Genomic DNA, 22855 nt, shown 5'->3' on the forward strand with positions numbered 1-22855 from the left:
ATAGAGGAGCTCGCAAGATTGCCAGTCCTGAAAGAAGATTCCAATAGAGGCACAAAAAAAAAATATATATATATATTTCCAGCTATAATAATCCCTACGAGAGAATGATTAGCTTTTTAAAAACAAGAACAGATTTGATGAATGTGCTTTCTTTGGAAAAACCTGAGTCAACTCCTGATAATTCCACATATGTTGCAGCTGTTTGCAAGTGACTTCATTCCTGTGACTGTTACGTGTGTTACTAGGATAATAGTGCATTTCGTAGTTGTCTTTCTTACAGTTTGGCTTTCTTCCCAACCAATTGTTCAAGCGCTTTTGATTGCAACATGCACCTTAATTTAGTTCAACAAAGAAACTGACAAGTTACTAAAGAACTTTAGATTAAAGAACAATGAGATTACCTTGAAATCATCTGCAAATTTAGTAAAAAATTTTCGAACAAGTTAAAGCAGCAGAGAGTGGATAATTGCTTATACACACATCTCGCTCTGTGTAGTTACTAGGATAATCTTAAAATACAAGGATCTGATTGTAAAAATAAGCTTCAATTATTTATCTCTTCCATTTTATCCACATAACGTTAAGATTGCTACATCGCAAGAAATTTAAATATATGCATGTATAAAGTCAAAAATGGAAACCAAGGAAGAAATACACTCCATGCCATTTTACTTTTGGGAACTCCACAAGGAATACTGTGAATTCCTAAGCTGATAACAATAAAAGCTTATTATTTTCTTACAAATATGAGGTCCAAATATGTTCTCTAATGATTCACCACTCTCCTTGTCCTGCATTAAGTGTCCATAGGCTCAGAAAGTCTTATTTCCCAAATGGAAGAAGAAACCTATGCAGAATTCCTACTTTGGTCATGGCTCTTAATGCTTCCTGCAGTGTGGATTAGTGAATTGGAATGCACATTCCTGGATGACAGCATGATATATCTTTCCTTCAGCATCATCAATGGAAAGGAACACAAACAGAATGCTGGAAGAACTCAGCAGATCAAACAGCACCTCTGCTTCTTGACCCACTGAGTTTTTGCAATGTTCATTCGTAGCTTCCAGCTATCATCAGTGGAAATGAAACCTATATGTCCAAAGGAGCAGAATTAGGCCATTCAGCTCATCGACTCTGCTCTGCCATTCTTTGCTTCTTTTGTTTAGAGATACAGCACGAAACAGGTCCTTCAGCCCGCCGGGTCCACACCGATCAGCGATCCCCGCACACTAACACTATCCTACGCACACTAGGGACTATTTACACTTATACCAAGCCAATTTACCTATATATCTGTATGACTTTGGAGTGTGGGAGGAAACCGAAGATCTCGGAGAAAACCCACGCGGTCACGGGGAGAACGTGGCTGAACTCTATTTCCCTCTCAACCCCATTTTCTTGCCTTCTCCTCGTAACCTTTGACAACTTTACTAATTAAACCTTACCTATGAATCTCCATTTTTAAAATACCCAAAGGACTTGGACTCCACTGCAGTCTGTGGCAATGAATTACACCGATTCACCACCATCTGGCTAAAGAAATTCCTCCTCATCTCCATTCTAATGATATGTCATTTTATTCTGAGGCTGTGCCCTTTGGTGTAATGCACACACATATATACACAAACAGACATATGTGTGTGCGTGCGTGCGTGTGCGTGTGTGCGTGTGTGTGTGTGTATATGACGTGCAATGACAATAAAATAAAAGATATATTATTATTATTATTATTATATTATTATACAGTGCCCTCCATAATGTTTGGGACAAAGACCCATCATTTATTTATTTGCCTCTGTACTCCACAATTTTAGATTTGTAATAGAAAAAATCACATGACATTAGTGCACATTGTCAGGTTTTATTAAAGGCCATTTTTATGCTTAAGCTGTGGGGTGTGGGTGTTTGGCTTGGAGAAGTTCAAAGTATGCGTGATTGTATGAATGGTAGGAATGACTGATAGAATTTGTGAGTGAGTAAAACTGGGGCTGCAGTCCCTGGAAGCTGTTGGTGGTGTTGATAGACTGTGACCTTCAAAGTTGCCTTCATTGACCTCAACCCCAGAGATGAGTTCATCGGCATTTTGCAGCACTATATCCTGGTTGTGATCCTGCCACTGACAACAGGTGCCATCCTTTGTGCCTTCTGGGCCTTGGTGGGGGATCAATGACAATTCACACCCTCTTCAAGGCCTCAATTAGTGAACCTCACTTCACTAATGTCATTTTCAATGCTTCCCAAGTTCTGGAATGCACCCTTTTTAAAGAATGCAGGCTGGCCTTAAATAATGCAGATAGACACAAAATGCTGGAGTAACTCAGCGGGACAGGCAGCATCTCTCCAGAGAAGGAATGAGTGACGTTTCTAGTCGAGACCCTGTTTCAGACCTAACCTCTCTGAACCCCCACCATCCCCCCATCATAATACATCTGTCGTTCCTTCCTGCTCATTTTTAACTTCAAGATTGATTTAATTGTAGAAATCAAATGCAGGTTGGGTAACCACCATACGTGGAGCACCTGCATTTAGTCCATGGGACCACCCTGAACTTCTCGTTGCCTGTCACTGTAATTCTCAATCCTACTCCGACTTATTGGTCCTCTATAACTCTGTAAAGATAGGGAATACATAATAATTTTGTATAGGAAGGAACTGCAGATGCGGGTTTAAACCAAAGATAAGGCAAAAAATGCTGGAGTAACTGAGCGGAACAGGCAGCATCTCTGAAGAGAAGCAATGGGTGACGTTTTCCCAAATTTCTTAAAAAATAAAAGTTTAGTGGCAGGTCCACGAAACGTTTCACATTGAGAACGATTTTTGTTTTTGTTTCGGACACATACGATTTCATTTATTTATAGATATTGTTTATGACACTTTATAAATATTCTTGTTTTGTTTTTTTGTATGCTGTTTCACACTCGCTTTTTATTCTTATATTCTGTTCGAAATAAATAATAAAAATTAAAATAAAAAAATAAGTTGTCAGTGAGACTTGAGGGGCTTCTTGGGAGGTTGGAGGTAGGCGGCGGGCGGGCGCTAGGACCCGGGTGAGCACAGGGCTGGTCGCGGGAGCGAGCGCGGCGGGTCGGCTCCCATTGAAGCGGATGGTGGTGCGCGGGCACGGGGGAGACGCAGCACTGGGACTGGGTCGGACGGGCGGCTGCGGGGTCCACTCGCTCGCTCGCTCGCTCACTCGCCGGAGAACAAAGTGAAGGCGGACCGGGCAGTGGCAGCGGCAGCGGCAGCTTCGCGCAGCGCAGCAACAGAACGCAGCCCAGATCAGCCCAGCCCAGCGCCTTGCGGCCGAGCCTGTCTTCCGGGGGAGGGTAAGGGGGGCTGCAGAGGCGGAAGATCTGGGCTGTGAAACATGCCAGCGGCCGCCGAGAGGTTCCTGAGCGAGGGCAAGGGGAGAGGGCTGCAGACTCGCAAGGACCTGCAGATAGGCGAGCTGCTCTTCACATGCCCAGCCTACACACACGTCCTCACCGTCAACGAGCGGGGCAACCACTGCGAGCACTGCTTCACCCGGTACGTGAGACCAACGTCTTCGCTGCAAACTTGCTCACTAACGTTGTTTTGCAGGATGACGAGATCCCATGATGATGGGTCCTTGTGTGGGTAGGAGCCGGCTCAATGGTTGCAAGGTGCCAGCGCTCAGTATCTCGGTGGTTTTCATGTTCCTAAGGGCAAGCTGCACACGGAAGGTCCAAAACACTTTATTTGAATAGCTTAATTATTTCGATAATATAATTTGTATTGGTGTGCTGGTGTCCGTTGAAAGCCAAGTTGACCACGCTTGATCCTTTCACCCTGGAAGTATTTACGGAGCGCTGTTCTTGTATGGAGTTGGAATTCCACTCATTGGAGAATTCAGTGTCATTTATAGAATGATCTATTTTAAAGAGTATAGAACAGTGCCTCACAGGAACAGGCCCCTAGGCCCGTGATATCAGTGCCTGCTTGTCACGATGCCAAACCAAGCTAATCCCAAGCGCCAGCACATGGTCTATATCCCTTCATTCCCTGTCTGTTCATATGCCTGTCAGAATGCGTCTTAAATGCTGTATCTACTTACATGACCTCCCCTGGTTTGTGTTCCAGGCGCCTAGTACTCCGTGAAAAATTAAGACCTGCCTTGCAAATCTTCTTTAAACTTTCCCCCTTTCACCTTAAACCTACGCTGTCTAGAATTTTATATTTTCACCCTGGCGAAAAAGACTTGGGCCATCTATCCTGTCAATACAATACAATACAATACCTTTTATTTGTATTGTATTGTATTGACAGGATAGATGGCCCAAGTCTTTTTCGCCAGGGTGAAAATATAAAATTCTAGACAGCGTAGGTTTAAGGTGAAAGGGGGAAAGTTTAAAGAAGATTTGCAAGGCAGGTCTATGCCTCACATAATTTTACATACTTCTATCAGCACACACCTCAGACTCCGATGTATCCAGGGAAAGCAATCTAAGTCTGTCCAACCTTTCATAGTTAATATTCTCTAATCCTGAATATCCCACCTCTTTACCCTCTCCACAGTCTCCTCCTTCCTGTAATGTGAGAACCAGAACGATGGATGGCTTACTATACAGCTGCAGCATGACTTGCCAACTTTTATACTTCATGTCCTGACTGATGCAGGCATGACATATATCTTCTTGACCACCCTATCTACTTTTGTTGTCATTTTTGGGGTGCTATGGATTTGCACTCCGATCCCTTTGTACATCAATGATCCACAAACTTCACAGTTGACATTTGACCTCCCAAAGTGCACCATTTTACACTTGTCCAGATTAAACTCCATCTGCCGTTTCTAACTGATTTACATCCTGCTGTAAACTTTGACAACCCGCACTATCCACAACTCTGCCAATTTTAGTGTGGTCTGTAGATTTGTGTTTGTGCACGCACTTGCTTGTCCGTCTGTCCCAGCATTGCTCACAGTCAGAATAACTCCCCTCCACAATTATCCTCTCCTATGACCAAGCCAATATTTCAAAAGTGCAAAGATGAGAGAGAGTCATGCCCCACTGAAGTTTGCGATCTTTAGATTTCCTTTTCTGATTTTTTAAAAACTCTTCTCTTGATTATAAACAACCTGAAGACAGTGCATAAGAACTCCCCCCCCCCCCCCCTCCTCCTCACAGCGGCCTCTCACGCCGGATCCTCCATGGTTCATTGTTCCCACCCCCCACAATCCGGGTCCTCCTTTATTCCTTCCCTGATGTGAGTGGCCCTTGATTATGTTGGCTGCTTTCCTGAGGCAACATGAAGTATAAATGTAGTTGATTGGAGGGGCTGGTTTGCCTTCATAACCTTCTGCTTAATTTCTTGTGGTCTTGGGCAGAGCAGTTGGCATACTAAGCTACAATGCATCTGGATAGGATGTTTTCTACAGTACATCTTTAGTAATCTGTAAAAGAGCGGAACAGTGGTGCAATGGTAGAGTTGCTGCCAGGGACGTGGGTTCGACCCTGACCACAGGTGTAGTCTGTATGGAGTTTGTACATTCTTCCTGTGACCGTGTGGTTTTCTCCCAAGTGTTTTGGTTTCCTCCCACACTACAAAGGTGTACAGGTTTGTAGATTAATTGGCTTCGGTAAATTGTAAAATTGTCCCTAGTCTATGTAGGATCATGTACGAGGTGATCACTTTTCAGCATGGACGCAAAGAGCCTTTCTCAATGCTGTATGTCTAAAGTCTAATTTGGTGGGAGTTATTGGACATATGCTTAATTTCCCTAACCTTTTGAGAAGTAAAGGGGTTGGTATGCCTCTTGGTCATACAGGCAATGTGTTTTTTTGCATCAGTCTTCACAGTAGAAGACACCTACAGTGTGCCTGCAATCCTAGAGAGTCAGGGGATGGAAGTTAGAGGAGTGGCGTTTACCAAGGAGAAAGTAATAGGAAAACTGAAATGTCTGAGGGTGGATAAGTCACCTGGACTGCACCCCAGGCTTCTGAAGGAGGTGACCTCAGAGATTGTGGAGGCATTCGTTGTAATATTTCAAGAGTCACTAGAGTTAGGAGTAGTTCCTGAAGATTGGAAACTTGTGAATATCACCCTGCTGTACAAGAAGGGAGCAAAGCAGAAGAATGGAAACTCTAGGCTGGTTAGCCTGACCAGTGGTTTTGTGAAGGGAAGATCTTGCCTGACGAATCTGCTGGAGTTCTTTGAGGAAGTTAATAGCAGGATGGACAGAGGCTGTAGCTCTTGTTTACCTAGATTTTCAGAAGGCCTTCGATAAGGTGCTGCACGTCAGGCTGCTACGAAAGATACCAGCATGGATAGCGAGTTGGCTGGATGGCAGAAGGCAGGGAGTTGTGATAAAAGGCGCTTTTTCAGGTTGGCTGCCAATGACTAATGGAGTTCAGCAAGGGTCAGTCCTGGGACTGCTTCTCTTCATGTTGGCTTTGTGACTTGGACAGGGTAGGAGAGTAGACAGATGAACTTCAGTACAGCAAAGTGTGGAGCCCTGCATTTTGGTAATAAGAATAAAGGCGTAGATTCTTTTCTAAATGGAGAGAGAATCCCAAAATTGGAGGCGCAGAGGGACTTGTGAGTGCTGGTGCAGGACTCCCAAAATGTTAATTTGCAAGTCGAATCAGTAAGGAAAGCAAATTCAATGCTAGCATTTATATCGTGGACTGGATTACAAAAACAGAGATGTAATGTTGAGGCACTATAAGGCGCTGGTCAGGCCACATTTGGAGTACAGCGAGTAAATTTGGGCCCCATATCTGAGGGTGGATATGCTGGCTCTGGAGAGGGTCCAGAAGAGTTTTACAAGAATGATTCCAGGAATAAGTGGGTTAGCATATGAAAAGCGTTTGACAGCCATGAGCCTCTACTCACTGGAGTTTAGAAGGTTGAGGGGGGACCTCATTGAAACTTACAGAATAATGAAAGGCATAGATAGAGTGGATGTGGAAAGGATGTTTCCGCTGGTGGGAGAGTCTAGGACCAGAGGTCATAGCCTCAGAATTAAAGGGCGCTCTTTTAAAATGTAGGTGAGGGGGAACTTCTTTAGTCAGAGGGTAGTTAATTTGTGGAACTTGTTGCCACAGAGGGCTGTGGAGACCAAGTCAGTGGATATTTTTAAGGCAGAGATAGACAAGTTCTTGATTAGAACGGGTGTCAAGGGTTATGGGGAGAAGGCAGGAAAATGGGATTAGGAGGCAGAGATCAGCCATGATTGAATGGCAGAGTAGACTTGATGGGCCGAATGGCCAAATTCTACTCCTATAACTTGTGAACACTTGCTTGTCATTAAACCTGTAGATAAGGCTGCTGCTTTGTTGGCTGGTGGACTGCCCTCTGCCTTCCACAGGCACGAAGGCAACTCTCAAACAAGACCTCGTGCATAACTCTGGACCGATCCCACCAAAGTACGTCACTCTTATGCAAACCACCACAGATCTCATTTATAGACAACATCCAATGACATGCCTTTTGCTTTCTACCTCAAATCAAGTTAGTCAGAGGGGACTGCCCCTACATAATGCTGTGCCAACTATTTGTGATGAGCCTTAGCCTTTGCAAATGTACACAAATCTTGCCCCTTAAGGTTTTCGCCAATAATTTCCTTATTATTGATGTGGGCCTCGTCAGTTTGCAATTGCCCTGTTTATCATTGCTTTCTATTCCGAACTAAAACATCAGCTATCCCTCATCACCTGCCTAATATCATTTCCTAAAATACAGTCAATCACTGCCCCATCTCTAGTTAGACTCTTTACATATTATATCGAAAAAAAATCCATGTATGCACTGAACAAATTCCATGCCATCTAATCCCATTGAACTAAGACAATCCGAGTGAATATTGGAACAGTTAAATCCCCAACTACTATAACCATTTTGCTCCTGCATCTTTCTGCGATTTTTCACTGCTTTATTTCCTCAATTCTTACTGCCCTGGTTCCTTAACCACTTACTTTTATACTTGCCATATACTTTATCATGCCAAACGTATTGTGAATTGAAATGCATTTAAATCTTCCTTTAATTTCTGTCCTCAAGTCATTCTCGCTAACTAAAGGTTCACATCCTTGGCACGATTCTTCTAAATCTCCCTTGTACTCTTTCCAACTCCTTGATATCATTTCTACCAACATGTCTGATGTAACTTGTCTATTTTTGTACATAAACTTTTCAACTTGTCCTGATACCTTGACAGATTGATGTCCACACATTCCCAAGCCGCTCCTTCCTCTATTCTATTTAACATAATAGTTCATTGTTCATAGACACAAAAAGCTGAGTAACTCAGCAGGTCAGACAACATGTTTAAGAAGGAACTGCAGATGCTGGAAAATCGAAGGTACACAAAAATGCTGGAGAAACTTAGCGGGTGCAGCAGCATCTATGGAGCGAAGGAAATAGGCAACGTTTCGGACCGAAACCCGTCTGACCTGCTGAGTTACTCCAGCCTTTTGTCTATCTTCGGTTTAAACCAGCATCTGCAGTTCCTCCTACACAATTCACTGTTCTTGTTCCCTCTGCCAAAATGGATCACCTCAAACCTACCTGCATTAAATTGTCTACTATTTACATTGTAATGTAATCAACAACGACAAGCCCTGGTTTACTGCAGAACTCAGACAGCTCCGACAGTCTAAAGAGGAAGTCTACAGGAGTGGGGATGCAGACCTCCACAGGCAGGCAAAGTACAAGCTGAGAAGAGGAATCTGAGCTGCCAAGGAAAGGTACTCTGAGAAGTTAAGCAGCAAGTTCTCAGCTAATGACTCTTCTTCAGTTTTGAAGGGCTTGCAAGAAATCACCAGCTATAAGAGGGAAGCCCCCCGCTCTTTGGACAATCGTTAGCTGACCAACGACCTGAATGAGTTCTACTGCAAGTTTGACAAGGGGAAACGTAACCCTGGTTCCCCCTTCCCCAACAAACACAGCCAGACCCCTTCTACACTCAGTCCTCCCCAATCACCACCACTTCACACTTACTTAAAGTAAGACTCCAGTCTGAAAAGACTGGACCCTTTCCCACCCCAACCAACACGTCACACCCACTCACAGCCTGACCTCCGTCTGCAAAGATTGGACCTTTCTACACCCACTCCTCCCCAATCACTACTTCACACCTACTTAAAGCAAGACTCCAGTCTGAAAAGACTGCACCCTTTCCCACCCACCCCTCTCCAATCACCCAAGTACCCATCCCCTCCGTGCTGCACAACATCACTTCTCCATCATCAACAAGAAGAATAAAGGAGGTGGAGAGGCTGTTCAGAAGACAGAAACGCCGGAAATCTCCCCCTCTACTCTCAAGCTCTGTGCCGAACAACTGGCACCGGTCTACACAGACATTTTCAACCAGTCCCTGCAAATCTGTACTGTCCCTGCCTGCTTCAAAGTCTCCATTATTGTCCCTGTACCCAAAATGGCAAGGATTACTGGTCTTAATGACTGTAGGCCTGTCGCACTGATCTCTGTAGTCATGAAGACCCTTGAAAGGCTTGTGCTGGCCAAGCTGAAAAATATCACAAATCCCCCCTTGCTGGACCCTCTGCAGTTTGCATATCGGGCCAATAGATCTGTGGATGACGCAGTCAACCTTGGCCTGCACTTCATCCTCCAGCACCTAGACCGCCAGGGGACATATGCGAGGATTTTGTTTGTTGATTTTAGCTCTGCATTCAACACCATTGTGCCAGAGCTACTACACTCCAAACTTTCCGAGTTGACTGTGCCTGAACCCCTCTGTCGGTGGATCACCAGCTTTCTGACAGACAGGAAGCAGCATGTGAGGCTGGGAAAGCACATCTCGGACCCGCACACTCTCAGCAAAGGCTACGTACTCTCCCCTCTACTCTCTCTACACCAATGACTGTACCTCCACTGACTCCTCTGTCAAACTTCGCAAGTTTGCGGACGACACAACCCTGATTGGACTGATCTAGGATGGGGAAGAATCTGCCTACAGACAGGAAGTGACATAGCTGGCGTCCTGGTGCCATCGCAACAACCTAGAGCCCAATCCTCAAAGGACAGTGGAATTGATAGTAGACTTTAGGAGAGTTCCCCCTCCCCTCACCCCACTCACAATCAACAATACCACTGTCACATCTGTGGAGCCTTTTAAGTTCCTGGGAACCATCATCTCCAAAGACCTGAAATGGGGGGCCACCATCGACTCCACAGTCAAAAAGGCACAACAGAAGATGTACTTCCTGCGGCAGCTAAGGAAGCACAATCTGCCACAGGCAATGATGGTCCAATTCTATACGGCCATCGTGGAGTCTGTCCTCACCTTCTCCATCATGGTCTGGTTTGGCTCAGCCACAAAGCACGACATCCGGAGGCTGCAGAGAATCGTCCGATCAGCTGAGATGGTTATTGGCTGCAACCTTCTCTCCATTGATGAACTGTACACTGCAAGGGCCAGGAAGCGAGCGGGTAAGATCATCTCTGACCCCTGTCACCCTGGCCACAAACTCTTTGAATCACTTCCCTCTGGAAGGCGACTCCAGACTTGCCACAGCCAGACATAAAAACAGCTTTTTTCCATGAGTAGAAGCTCTACTCTATAACCAAAAATCTGTAGCCTCCATTTGCTCTGGTATTTTATTTAATTCACATGTTTAATGAATAATGTTTTATTATTAATGTTTAATGCTTTATGTGTAATTCCTAACTGTCACTGTATGTTGTTGTCACTTGCGGGCGGAGCACCAAGGCAAATTCCTGTATGTGAATACTTGGCCAATAAACTTCATTCATTCATTCATCCTTGCTGCCATTGCCCTTTCAATTCCAAGAGCTTCATTTTGATAACAAATCTACCAAATATCTTTTAGAAAGTCTATATTATACCTCAACCTCAGCCTTCAAATACTTCATGGAAGTTATGTGGAGGGAGGGGGAAGGGAGTGGTTGTTAGTGAACAAATGCACTTGCAACTCTGTTATTAACATATGCACATATTCCATGACCTTGCCTTATAGAAAATTGCAATGTGTCTCAACTTCTTCCCCCTTTATAATACCTGTTATAATTGAATAATTCTAAAAAATAAGAAGCAAATGGTGTGATACCAGAGTTGGGAGTTTTGGTATCTTTTTTTTAACTTATTTGCGTTGAGTTAACCCAACAACTACAGATCATTTCTGAACAGGTAATTGCAGTTTCCATTGTGAAATTTTGGAACCATTCCACATCCGAGGAGAACTAGAAAATTGTGACCAGATGGTAGTTCCTTTCTGTGTTACACAATGTCGGATGGATCCCGTCAGGACCAGAGGCTTCCCTACTTTGAGATGAGCCAACGTTTTGTGTATCTCTATTAAATTCTGGTACCACTAGTTTAGTGCGTACTGAGGTACAGTGAAAAGCTTTTGTTGCATTTTTTTTAAAGCTTTCTTTTACTGTGACATTGACAGCACTGTCATCTTTATAGAAGAGAGATGCATGGCACATTTAATATCACATCTTCCATGTATTTTGGTGCCTAATTGGCCTAGTCCTTCTTCCCCATTGAGCTGTTTTTTTTCTGATAAAGATATGTGAGTATTCTTGTGTTGCCCACTCTGCAAAATGTCCAGAAATAATCTTGAGGTGCCTTAACAAAATAGACACAAAATGCTGGAGTAACTCGGGCAGCATCTCTGGAGAGAAGAAATGGGTGACGTTTTGGGTCGAGTCCCTTCTTCTGACTGATCAGATTTAATGTGGAAAATAACAGGTCATAATGTAGTAGCTAACATATTGGTGTGGGTTGAAGATTGACAGGGAACTCTCTAAGTAGACACAAATGGAACGGTTTTTCTTGGCAAGATGATGTACTATAGGAATTAATGCTGGGAGTTGCAACGTTTTTGTATGAATGCCTTGAATCCAGGTGCACAAAGCACGGCTACTAACTTTGCTGATAACTCGAAAGTAGGAAGGTAATTGCGAAGAGGATGTAAAGAGATTCAAAGAGCTAAGTTAAGTTAGTGGACAAGTGGTAAATGTGAAATTATCCTTTTTTTACGGTCCATATCATCTAAATGGTGAGATATTGCAGGGGTGGATCTAGGGTCTTTGTGTATGATTTCCAAAAAACAACAGAATGTTAGCATTTATTTCTAGGGAAATTAAATACAAAAGTAGGAAGGTTATATGGGGCACTGATGAGGTCATGTCTCAAGAACTGAGTATAGTGATGCTCTCCAAATTTAAGATTGATTATTAATGCATTGGAAGGATTTTATAGAAGATTTACTAAATTAAGTAGACACGAGGAACTGCAGATGCTGGAATCTTGAGCAAAAAAAAAATATGCTGAAGTATCTCAGCAGGTCAGGCGGCATCTCTGGAGAACATGGATAGGTGAAGATTTTGACCTGAAGAAGGGTCCCGACATGAAATGCTGTTTATCCATGTTCTCCAGAGATTGTGCCTTACCTGCTGAGTTTCTCCAGCACTTTGCCTTTAGTAAACTAATATCTGAATAGGGCAGTTTGTCATATGGGATAGAGTGTATGATTTTAAGATTATCTGATGGAGTTTAGAAGATTGAGAGACGATTTTATTGAAGTATAAGAATATGACTTGATGGGGAGAGAATGCTTCCTGTTGTGGGAGAACCTTTTCTCACTTCAAAAATACAAGGTTACAAAATTAAGGTGCTTTTTGGATCTGTTCTATAAATGGCAGTGGAAGCAGAGTCTCTTGTAGGCAGAGCTAGATAAATACTTGGTACACAAAAATGCTGGAGAAACTCAGCGGGTGCAGCAGCATCTAAGGAGCGAAGGAAATAGGTGACGTTTCGGGCCGAAACCCTTCTTCAGACTGATAAATACTTAATGAGCAAGACGGTAAAACAATGCCGTGGACATAGAGAAACCATAATCTTATAGACTGCAGAACAGGCTTGAAGGGCCGCTTTATAACAGAAGACTGTTGCCAGTCTAACTCTGGCGCCCAACTTGTATGTTCATTATTCTCCTCAGTACTTTCTGCATTCAGTTTGATTTTTTACAGCAGGGGTCGGCAACCTACGGCCCCCGGGCCGAATGCGGCCCGTGACCCGAAATCATCCGGCCCGCAGGCAAATTTTTCCCCCCATAATCATACGGCCCGCCGAGCGCCCCAAGCAGCGGCCGGGCTTCACGAGCAGTGCTCCCAGTAGCGGCCGGGTGCCCCCAGCAGCGGCGGGGCGCCCCGAGCTCTGGCTGTGCCACATCCTGTGCAATGCCGTCAGCACGGCCGCTCACCTTCTGTGAACACGTTTAAGAAAGAACTGCGGATGCTGGAAAAATCGAAGGTAGACTAAAATGCCGGAGAAACTTAGCGGGTGAGACATGCAAGGATTGCATGATGCTGCCTCACCTGCTGAGTTTCTCCAGCATTTTTGTCTACCTTCTGTGAACACGTGATTTGATGACTACCATCCGGCTCGGGATCCATGTGTACACGTGATAGATGTGGCCCACCATCCACTCACAGACATGCGTCCCGGCCCCTATGCAGAACAAGGTTGCCCACCCCTGCTTTACGGCATTATGAGCCCAACATTTACCATAAAGATTTTCCCAATGCTCATGAAAATTTACCTGGTATGCTTCCTGCTATTTTCTCTTCCCAATAATCAAAAAAAAAATTTCTTGCCAACCTTTGATTCCAGTCAACCCATTCTGGTTTGTCTGAACTTTAACTTTCTTCTAATTGTGTGTTTGCAGCTGCCTCTTTTCTATTTTAACCTAATATAGAATCAGCTAGGCATGTTGTGCTTTGTTATTAGTGATGACTGTATCAGTGCACCTGCAGTGAGTGGGAAATTGGGTCATGCTACAGAGGGTGGGAATGGATAACAATTGCAATGCTGGTTTTCTAAATTGTTCCCTTCCCTTATTTTTTTTCAACTTTGTTTTCTTTTGACAACTGCAAGGGTAATAGTATCAATTTGATGATTAACACGTAATTACATTGTATCAAGTATTGTCTCATAAAGGAAACCTGACCAACAAAGACCCTGTGTTAAAGCAAAAACTGAAAGCATGTATTTAATATAAATGCAACAATGTATTGATAGTATGTTTCTTGTTAAATGCTTCTCGATAGATGGTCAATCATCATATGCATTTGTACTGTACCTAAATGTACACTCTTTTTTAAAAGGCTTGTACCTGCCATGCAAACCCAATCGCAAACAAAGTGTAGCAGTAACTCAGCGAGTCGGGCAGTATCTTTGGAGGGCAGGAAGCAGCGATGTTTCAGCTTGGAACATTTCGTCAGACTGATTGGAGTAGGGGCGAGAAAGCAGGAAAAGAATTGGACAGGGCAAAGCCTTCCAAGTGATAGGTGGATACAGATAATGTGAGTTTGAGTGGCAAATGTGTGGACAAAGGAAGATGTAAATGACTCTATTCCTTGGAGTACAGGAGGATGAGGGGTCTTGCCCAGAGTAGGTGAATCGGGGACCAGAGGATAGAGATTTAAGGTGAAGATTTAATATCAATCTGAGGGGTGATTTTTTCACACAAAGGGTGGTGGGTGTATCAACTTCAACTTCAAAGCACTTTATTCGTCCCCGAGGGGCAATTTAAAAGGGCGCATTACAGTAGCTTTTTTTATGGAACAAGTTGCAAGAGGAGGTAGTTGTGGAATGGACTATTCCAACATTTAATTAACAATTAGACAGGTACATGGATAGAACTGGTTTGGAGGAATGTGGAACAAATGTGGGCAGGTGGGACTAGTGTAGCTGGGACATGTTGGCCGATGTGGGTGTTGGGCCAAAGGGCCTGTTTTTCCACTGTATCACTCTATGACACAAAAGGTTGTTGGATAAGAAGAGAAGTGAAATGTAAAGCCAGGTGGAAGAGGCTGGGAGTAGGGTAAAGGTAGGTGGGTGGGGGGGGGGGGGGGGGGGGGGGCTGGTGAGGGAAATGGGTGTGTACCAGGGTTTGGAGCTTAGGAAAGAGGGGGAAGGGTGAGGGGGGGGGGGGGGGAGTACTTAAAATTGGAGTATTCAATGGTCATATCATTTGGGTTGTAAGCTACCCCAGTTGAATACAAGGTGCTGGTCCTCTGGTTTGTATATGGCCTCGCTCTTATAATGGAGGAGGCCCAGAACAGAAGGGTTCATATGGGATGTGCAGTTAAAAAGATTAGCAACTGGGAGATCCAGCAGGCCTGGGCGGACTGAGTGCAAAACCAGGTGTGGATTAGGTGATTCACTGAACACTTGGAAGATGCAATAGTACAGCACAAGAACAGTATATAAAATTACCAGAGGCATGGATGCGATAGTCAGAACCTTTTCCCCCAAGATGGAAAAAATCAAATACTGGAAGGCATAGCTTTAAGGTGAGAGGAGCACATTTTAAGAGATGTGTGGGACCAGTTTCTTTTCACAGAGGGTAGTGAGTGCCTGAAACCCATTGCCGATGGTAGTGGTTGAGGCAGATACAATAGTGGCATTTAAGAGACCTCTGAATATGCACATGCATATGGAGGGATATGCATTATGTGCAGGCAGATAAGATTTGTTTTGGGCAGCATGTTTTGGCACTGACATATAGGGCCGAAGGACCTGTTCTTGTACTGTACTGTTACGTGCTCCTCGGGTTTAGATTTTATGGGTGCAGGAGACGGAGGTGTGACTGTCAACAGGAACATAACATTCTCCTGCTATATAGTGTAATGGGCCTGTCCCACGTGGGCGACCTAATCCGCGAGTCCAGAAGAGTGTCTTGGACCTTCAAGCTCGAGGGCATTCGCCTGGAAAGCCTCGAGCTGGATCAACCGGCCGTGTTGAAACCAGGAGCTGGATTGACCGAACCGCAAGCTGCATCTAGCGACCACACACACACTCACTCACTCACTCACTCACTCACTCACTCACTCACTCACTCACTCACTCACTCACTCTCTCTCTCTCTGAAGGGGAGAGAAGGAGTGGAGACACTTTTAATACGTATAATAAAGTTTAGCGGGCATTTTACTACCGGTCAGTCTTCCTAGGCGACCCCAGTCCACTGCACTACGAGTGAAAATGACCCATGCCGACCAAATTTTACTTGCGGAAACATTTTCAATATACTGAAACATTTTCCGCGACCTACCTGAGGCCGCGAGTAGGCGGGAACTTCCCTCGAACATGCAGGAGAGTTCCAGCGGCCTCATAGGACCTCCTAGGACGAGTTTGAGTCCAGGGCAAACTCGTCTAAACTTGCAGATTAGGTCGCCCAAGTGGGACAGCCCCTTAATGAGTTACCAATTATACACTTTGTGGAGTTTGATCGTCCATCGCCATTTAAGAATGTTTATATTTCAACTGTCACAGATGCCCAAAACTAATTGGCAAAAGCTGTGAGTTATCCAGTTGCAAAATATGATCAATCTAGACTCTTATGATGTTCATGTTGTAGAATAGGCCAAATCAATTGTAGTAGAAGCTTGCAGGTGTAACCCGTAAACTTTTTTGCTCTTGTTTTAATATAGTCTATGATTTTTGACCAGCAGCATTGAAGTAAAGCAAGCATGATTGCGTGATAGACTCAGTGCTGGAGTAACTCAACGGGTCTCTGATTGTCCTCATAGTTCCACTGTTCACATCCTTGAATCCCTTTGTTATCACTTCTTCCCCAGCCAACAACGAGCCATTATGGGTTCCACCCTTCCTTGATCAAGGGATCACAGTTTAAGGATAAGGGGGAAGTCTTTTAGGACCGAGATGAGAAAAACATTTTTCACACAGAGAGTGGTGAATCTGTGGAATTCTCTGCCACAGAAGGTAGTTGAGGCCAGTTCATTGGCTATATTTAAGAGGGAGTTAGATGTGGCCCTTGTGGCTAGAGGGATCAGGGGGTATGGAGAGAAGGCAGGTACAGGATACTGAGTTGGATGATCAGCCACGATCATATTGAATGGCGGTGCAGGCTCGAAGGGCTGAATGGCCTACTCCTGCACCTATTTTCTATGTTTCTGTCACCTGGTGCTGGCTCTGCTGAGAGTTGAGATGTAAGAGGAAGCACAGTGGCATCTCTTCGCTCAAGTCTGTAGTCCATATCTGGAAGGTTCTGGCCTTTTCTTACCTCCAGTTCCCTCCCCTCTACTTTCAGTCTGAAAAAGCCTGATCCCGACGTCACCCGTCCTATTTCTCCAAAGATGCTGCCCGACCCGCTGAGTTACTCCAGCACTTTGTGCCTATCTTTAGCATATACCACCATCTACAGTTTCTTTCTACACAGGGTTGCTTGACATATAGCTTTTTTTAAAGCATCCTTTTGATATTTTGCTTTCTGCATAGCCTATTCTAAATAATACTGGTTTTACAGATTATACTTAATGCCTTTTTTTCCATGTATTTTTCCAATATGATGTTTCTTACTTTTGTCCTAAAACATGAACCATCAAATGGCTGAAATTGCAATATTCTTGCCTCATGAAAGTTGTACCTTTGGGTGTTTCTCTAGGGATTTGAGAAGAAATCCAGACTGATGCTGGAGATCCAGGCTGATATATCTGAGTGTAGGTCAGTGCTGGAGATTTATTTTTCAGATAGAGACCCTTTCCCTAGCAGATCTCATTTTGCTGATTTGGAAATCATCGGAGTTCTCCCATTGACGTGGCTAATGTGTATCCAGAAACAAATATTATTTGTAACTGCAGGCCCAGGGAACTGCGGATACTGGGTTACAAAAAAGGACAGCGCTGGAGTAATTCAGTGGGTTGGGCAGCATCCCTGGAGTACATAGATAGGTGACATTTCGAGTTGGGACACTTCTTCAGACCCTGAAGAAGGCTCCCAATCTGAAACATCAACTATCTATGTCCTCCCAAGATGCTGCCTGACCCACTGAGTTACTCTAGCTCTTTGACTATTTGTTATCAGCTATAACTGTTCTGGTTATTTATCATATTTAAAAGTTCCCTATTGGCTGTTGAGTGTTTTGGGGTGTCGTGATTTTTGGACCATTTACAAGTGGAATTTTATTCGTGAAATTTAACGGGATATTAATGGCAGAAACATGCCCTTCAGCCCAACATGTCCATGCTGAGAGCACTGTCCCACGGTACGAGTTCATTCCAGGAGCTCTCCCGAGTTTAAAAAAAATCAAACTCGCAGTAAGCACGGAGAATTAACGTTGCGGGTACGTCGGAGCTCGGGGACATCTCTTAGCGGCTCTAACCACAAACGGCAGGTACTCGGGAAGACTCGCTAACGGCAGGTAAGCATGGGAAGACTCATGAAGATTTTTCAAAATATTGACAAATGTCAACGAGAGCCCCGAGTACCGACGAGTGGCCATTACCGTAAAACTCCGAGTTCGAATCGGGGCAAACTCGGGAGAGCTCTTGGAATGAACTCATACCGTGGGACAGGGCTTTGAGCAAGTTGCCTACCTAAGCTCGTTCAATTTGCCTGCATTTGGCCCCTACCCCCTCTATACCTTTCCTACCTATGACCTGTCCAGAAGACTTTTAAATCATTGTTATTATACCAACCTCAACTTCTTCCTCTGGTAGCTCATTCCATATATGTACCACCCTCTATGAAAAAAGTAACTTCTTAGGTTCCGATTAAATCTTTCCCCTCTCACCTTGTCCTCTAGTTTTAGTCTTATCTATAGGAATAATACTGTGGTTATTCCCCTTGACCATACTCATTACGTTTTTTATAGCTCTTTAAGTAGCCCAACAGCTTTCACCACATCAGGAAGAAAAGCTCCACCCTATTGTGGGCCCCAGTCTACTATACAGTTCTTGTTTCCCAGCCATTGGAAGATCATTCAATTGGAAAAGATGCAGAAAATATTCACCAGGTGTCACATGGAGCTGTGGGCTTGAGTTATGAGGAGAAGCTGGATTGGCTGGGATTTCTTCTTCAGAGCCGAGGAGGCTGAGGGGTGACATAGAAACATAGAAACATAGAAAATAGGTGCAGGAGTAGACCATTCGGCCCTTCGAGCCTGCACCACCATTCAATATGATCATGGCTGATCATCCAACTCAGTATCCCGTACCTGCCTTCTCTCCATACCCCCTGATCCCTTTAGCCACAAGGGCCACATCTAACTCCCTCTTAAATATAGCCAATGAACTGGCCTCAACTACCTTCTGTGGCAGTTCCAGAGGTTCACCACTCTCTGTGTGAAAAATGTTTTTCTCATCTCGGTCCTAAAGGATTTCCCCTTTATCCTTAAACTGTGACCCCTTGTCTTGGACTCCCCCAACATCGGGAACAATCTTCCTGCATCTAGCCTGTCCAACCCCTTAAGAATTTTGTAAGTTTCTATAAGATCCCCCCTCAATCTCCTAAATTCCAGCGAGTACAAGCCGAGTCTATCCAGTCTTTCTTCATATGAAAGTCCTGACATCCCAGGAATCAGTCTGGTGAATCTTCTCTGTACTCCCTCTATGGCAAGAATGTCTTTCCTCAGATTTGGAGACCAAAACTGTACGCAATACTCCAGGTGTGGTCTCACCAAGACCCTGTACAACTGCAGTAGAACCTCCCTGCTCCTATACTCAAATCCTTTTGCTATGAATGCTAACATACCATTCACTTTCTTCACTGCCTGCTGCACCTGCATGCCTACTTTCAATGACTGGTGTACCATGACACCCAGGTCTCGTTGCATCTCCCCTTTTCCTAATCAGCCACCATTTAGATAATAGTCTACTTTCCTGTTTTTGCCACGAAAGTGGATAACCTCACATTTATCCACATTATACTGCATCTGCCATGCATTTGCCCACTCACCCAGCCTATCCAAGTCACCTTGCAGTCTCCTAGCATCCTCCTCACAGCTAACACTGCCCCCCAGCTTCATGTCATCCGCAAACTTGGAGATGTTGCATTCAATTCCCTCTTCCAAATCATTAATATATATTGTGAATAGCTGGGGTCCCAGCACTGAGCCTTGCGGTACGCCACTAGTCACTGCCTGCCATTGTGAAAAGGACCCGTTTACTCCTATTCTCTCTTTCCTGTTTGCCAGCCAGTTCTCTATCCACATCAATACTGAACCCCCAATACCGTCTGCTTTAAGTTTGTATACTAATCTCTTATGTGGGACCTTGTCGAAAGCCTTCTGAAAGTCTAGATATAACACATCCACTGGTTCTCCCCTATCCACTCTACTAGTTACATCCTCGAAAAATTCTATAAGATTCGTCAGACATGTTTTACCTTTCGTAAATCCATGCTGACTTTGTCCAATGATTTCACCACTTTCCAAATGTGCTGCTATCAGGGCCAGATTTACATATAAGCTGGACAAGCTTAAGCTTAGGGCCCCGCCAAGGCAGGACACCTACCGTTCAACTCTGGGCGGGCCCCCCTCTCTATTTCTCTCTCCATCTCCCCCCGCTATCCGTGTCCGGGCCGCCGGGCTCCGCTCGCTCCTCATCCGCCGGCACGGCAGGCCGCCTTGCACATGCGCATTGCTGTGGCCTGCACATGCGCACAACCACGGCCAGCACATCATCGGCCGCCCTGCGCATGCGCACTGCAACGGCAACTGGTCGGCGCTGGGCACTTTCTCCCTCGCTTTGAATTGTGGGAGATTTGGCCGCCATGGCTGTCCGGTTGCTGCCTCGCCGCCAGCGCTGAAAACCAACGCGGAGGGGCCTCACAAGTGGAACAGCTTAGGGCCTCTCTTCATCTAAATCCGGCCCTGGCTGCTATCTCATCTTTAATAACTGACTTTAGTAGTTTCCCCACTACCGATGTTAGACTAACTGGTCTGTAATTCCCCGTTTTCTATCTCCCTCCCTTTTTAAAAAGTGGGGTTACATTAGCTACCCTCCAATCCTCAGGAACTACTCCAGAATCTAAAGAGTTTTGAAAAATTATCACTAATGCATCCACTATTTCTTGGGCCACTTCCTTAAGTACTCTGCGATGCAGCCTATCTGGCCCTGGGGATTTATCGGCCTTTAATCCATTCAATTTACCTAACACCACTTCCCGGCTAACCTGGATTTCACTCAGTTCCTCCATCTCATTTGACCCGCGGTCCCCGGCTATTTCCGGCAGATTTTTTATGTCTTCCTTAGTGAAGACGGAATCAAAGTAGTTATTCAATTGGTCTGCCATGTCCTTGTTCCCCATGATCAATTCACCTGTTTCTGACTGCAAAGGACCTACATTTGTTTTAACTAATCCCTTTCTCTTCATATATCTATAAAAACTTTTGCAGTCAGTTTTTATGTTCCCTGCCAGTTTTCTTTCATAATCTATTTTCCCTTTCCTAATTAAGCCCTTAGTCCTCCTCTGCTGGACTCTGAATTTCTCCCTGTCCTCTGGTAGGCTGTTTTTTCTGGCCAATTTGTACGCTTCATCTTTTGTTTTGATACTATCCCTGATTTCCCTTGTTATCCACGGATGCACTACCTTCCCTGATTTATTCTTTTGCCAAACTGGGATGAACAATTGTTGTAGTTCATCCATGCAGTCTTTAAATGCCTTCCATTGCATATCCACCGTCAACCCTTTAAGAATCAATTGCCAGTCAATATTGGCCAATTCATGTCTCATACCCTCAAAGTTACCTTTCTTTAAGTTCAGAACCCTTGTTTCTGAATTAACAATGTCACTCTCCATCCTAATGAAGAACTCAACCATATTATGGTCACTCTTGCCCAAGGGGCCACGCACAACAAGACTGCTAACTAACCCTTCCTCATTACTCAATACCCAGTCCAGAATAGCCTGCTCTCTCGTTGGTTCCTCTACATGTTGGTTTAGAAAACTATCCCACATACATTCCAGGAAATCCTCTTCCTCAGCGCCCCAGCCAATTTGATTTACCCAATCTATATGTAGATTGAAGTCACCCATTATAACTCTTTTACCTTTGTTGCACGCATTTCTAATTTCCTGTTTGATGCCATCCCCAACTCCACTACTACTGTTAGGTGGCCTGTACACAACACTCACTAGCGTTTTCTGCCCCTTAGTGTTTCGCAGCTCTACCCATATCGATTCCACATCCTCCAAGCTAATGTCCTACCTTTCCATTGCGTTAATCTCCTCTCTAACGAGCAACGCTACCCCACCTCCTTTTCCTTTCTGTCTATCCCTCCTGAATATTGAATATCCCGGAATGTTCAGCTCCCAGCCTTTTTACAATGCTCTTACCCCTTACACAATTATGTTGAAAAGTGGCCCTTTTTGATTTTTGCCCTGGATTTGTCTGCCTGCCACTTTTACTTTTCACCTTGCTACCTATTGCTTCTACCCTCATTTTACACCCCTCTGTCTCTCTGCTCACATATTTAAGAACCCCACCACTTCTTATTCGCTGTTTATTATTATTTGTTTTCTTCTTTCCCCCTACATGTTGGGTCTGAGTGCTTCCCTCCTCTGCCTCCTGTCTCACACACTGTCTACTAGCTTTCTCTATTTGAGTCCCTCCCCCCAACCGTTCTAGTTTAAAGTCTCCGCAGTAGCCTTTGCAAATCTCCCCGCCAGGATATTGGTCCCCCTCGGGTTCAAGTGCAACCCATCCATTTTGTACAGGTCACACCTTCCACAAAAGAGGTCCCAATGATCCAGAAACTTGAATCCCTGCCCTCTGCACCAGTCCTTCAGCCATGCAATTATCCTCCACCTCGCTCCATTCCTACTCTCACTGTCGCGTGGCACAGGCAGTAATCCCGAGATTGTTACCTTTGCGGTCCTTCTCCTTAACTCTCCTCCTAACTCCCTAAATTCTCCTTTGCTGAAGTATACAAAATCTAACTCCCTAAATGACCTTGCTGAAGTATACAAAATCATGACAACATCGATAAAGTGAATGTACTTTTTTTTTCCTTCCAGAGTAAATGATTCTAAAAGTAGAGGCCATAGGCTTAAACTGAGAGTTGTGAGATTTAAGAGAGAGAGAGAGAGAGAGAGAGA

At 44.5% G+C, this 22855-nt stretch overlaps 1 protein-coding gene across 2 annotated transcripts in view; it reads left to right on the forward strand.

Annotated features, from left to right (window-relative positions):
• The first annotated feature begins 3100 nt into the window (after positions 1 to 3100).
• Positions 3101 to 22855, forward strand: part of smyd2 (SET and MYND domain containing 2) — a 46614-nt gene continuing 26859 nt past the window's right edge. The window contains exon 1 of one of the 2 annotated variants that reach the window (XM_033025346.1): positions 3101 to 3528. In XM_033025346.1, coding sequence (XP_032881237.1) covers positions 3368 to 3528 — 161 coding nt within the window. In that variant the 5' untranslated portion in view covers positions 3101 to 3367. The remainder of the gene's footprint in view (positions 3529 to 22855) is intronic. The other variant, XM_033025345.1, reaches the window with a different exon arrangement.

This window comes from Amblyraja radiata, chromosome 8 (assembly GCF_010909765.2).
Source record: "Amblyraja radiata isolate CabotCenter1 chromosome 8, sAmbRad1.1.pri, whole genome shotgun sequence".
Classification (NCBI taxonomy): domain Eukaryota; kingdom Metazoa; phylum Chordata; class Chondrichthyes; order Rajiformes; family Rajidae; genus Amblyraja; species Amblyraja radiata.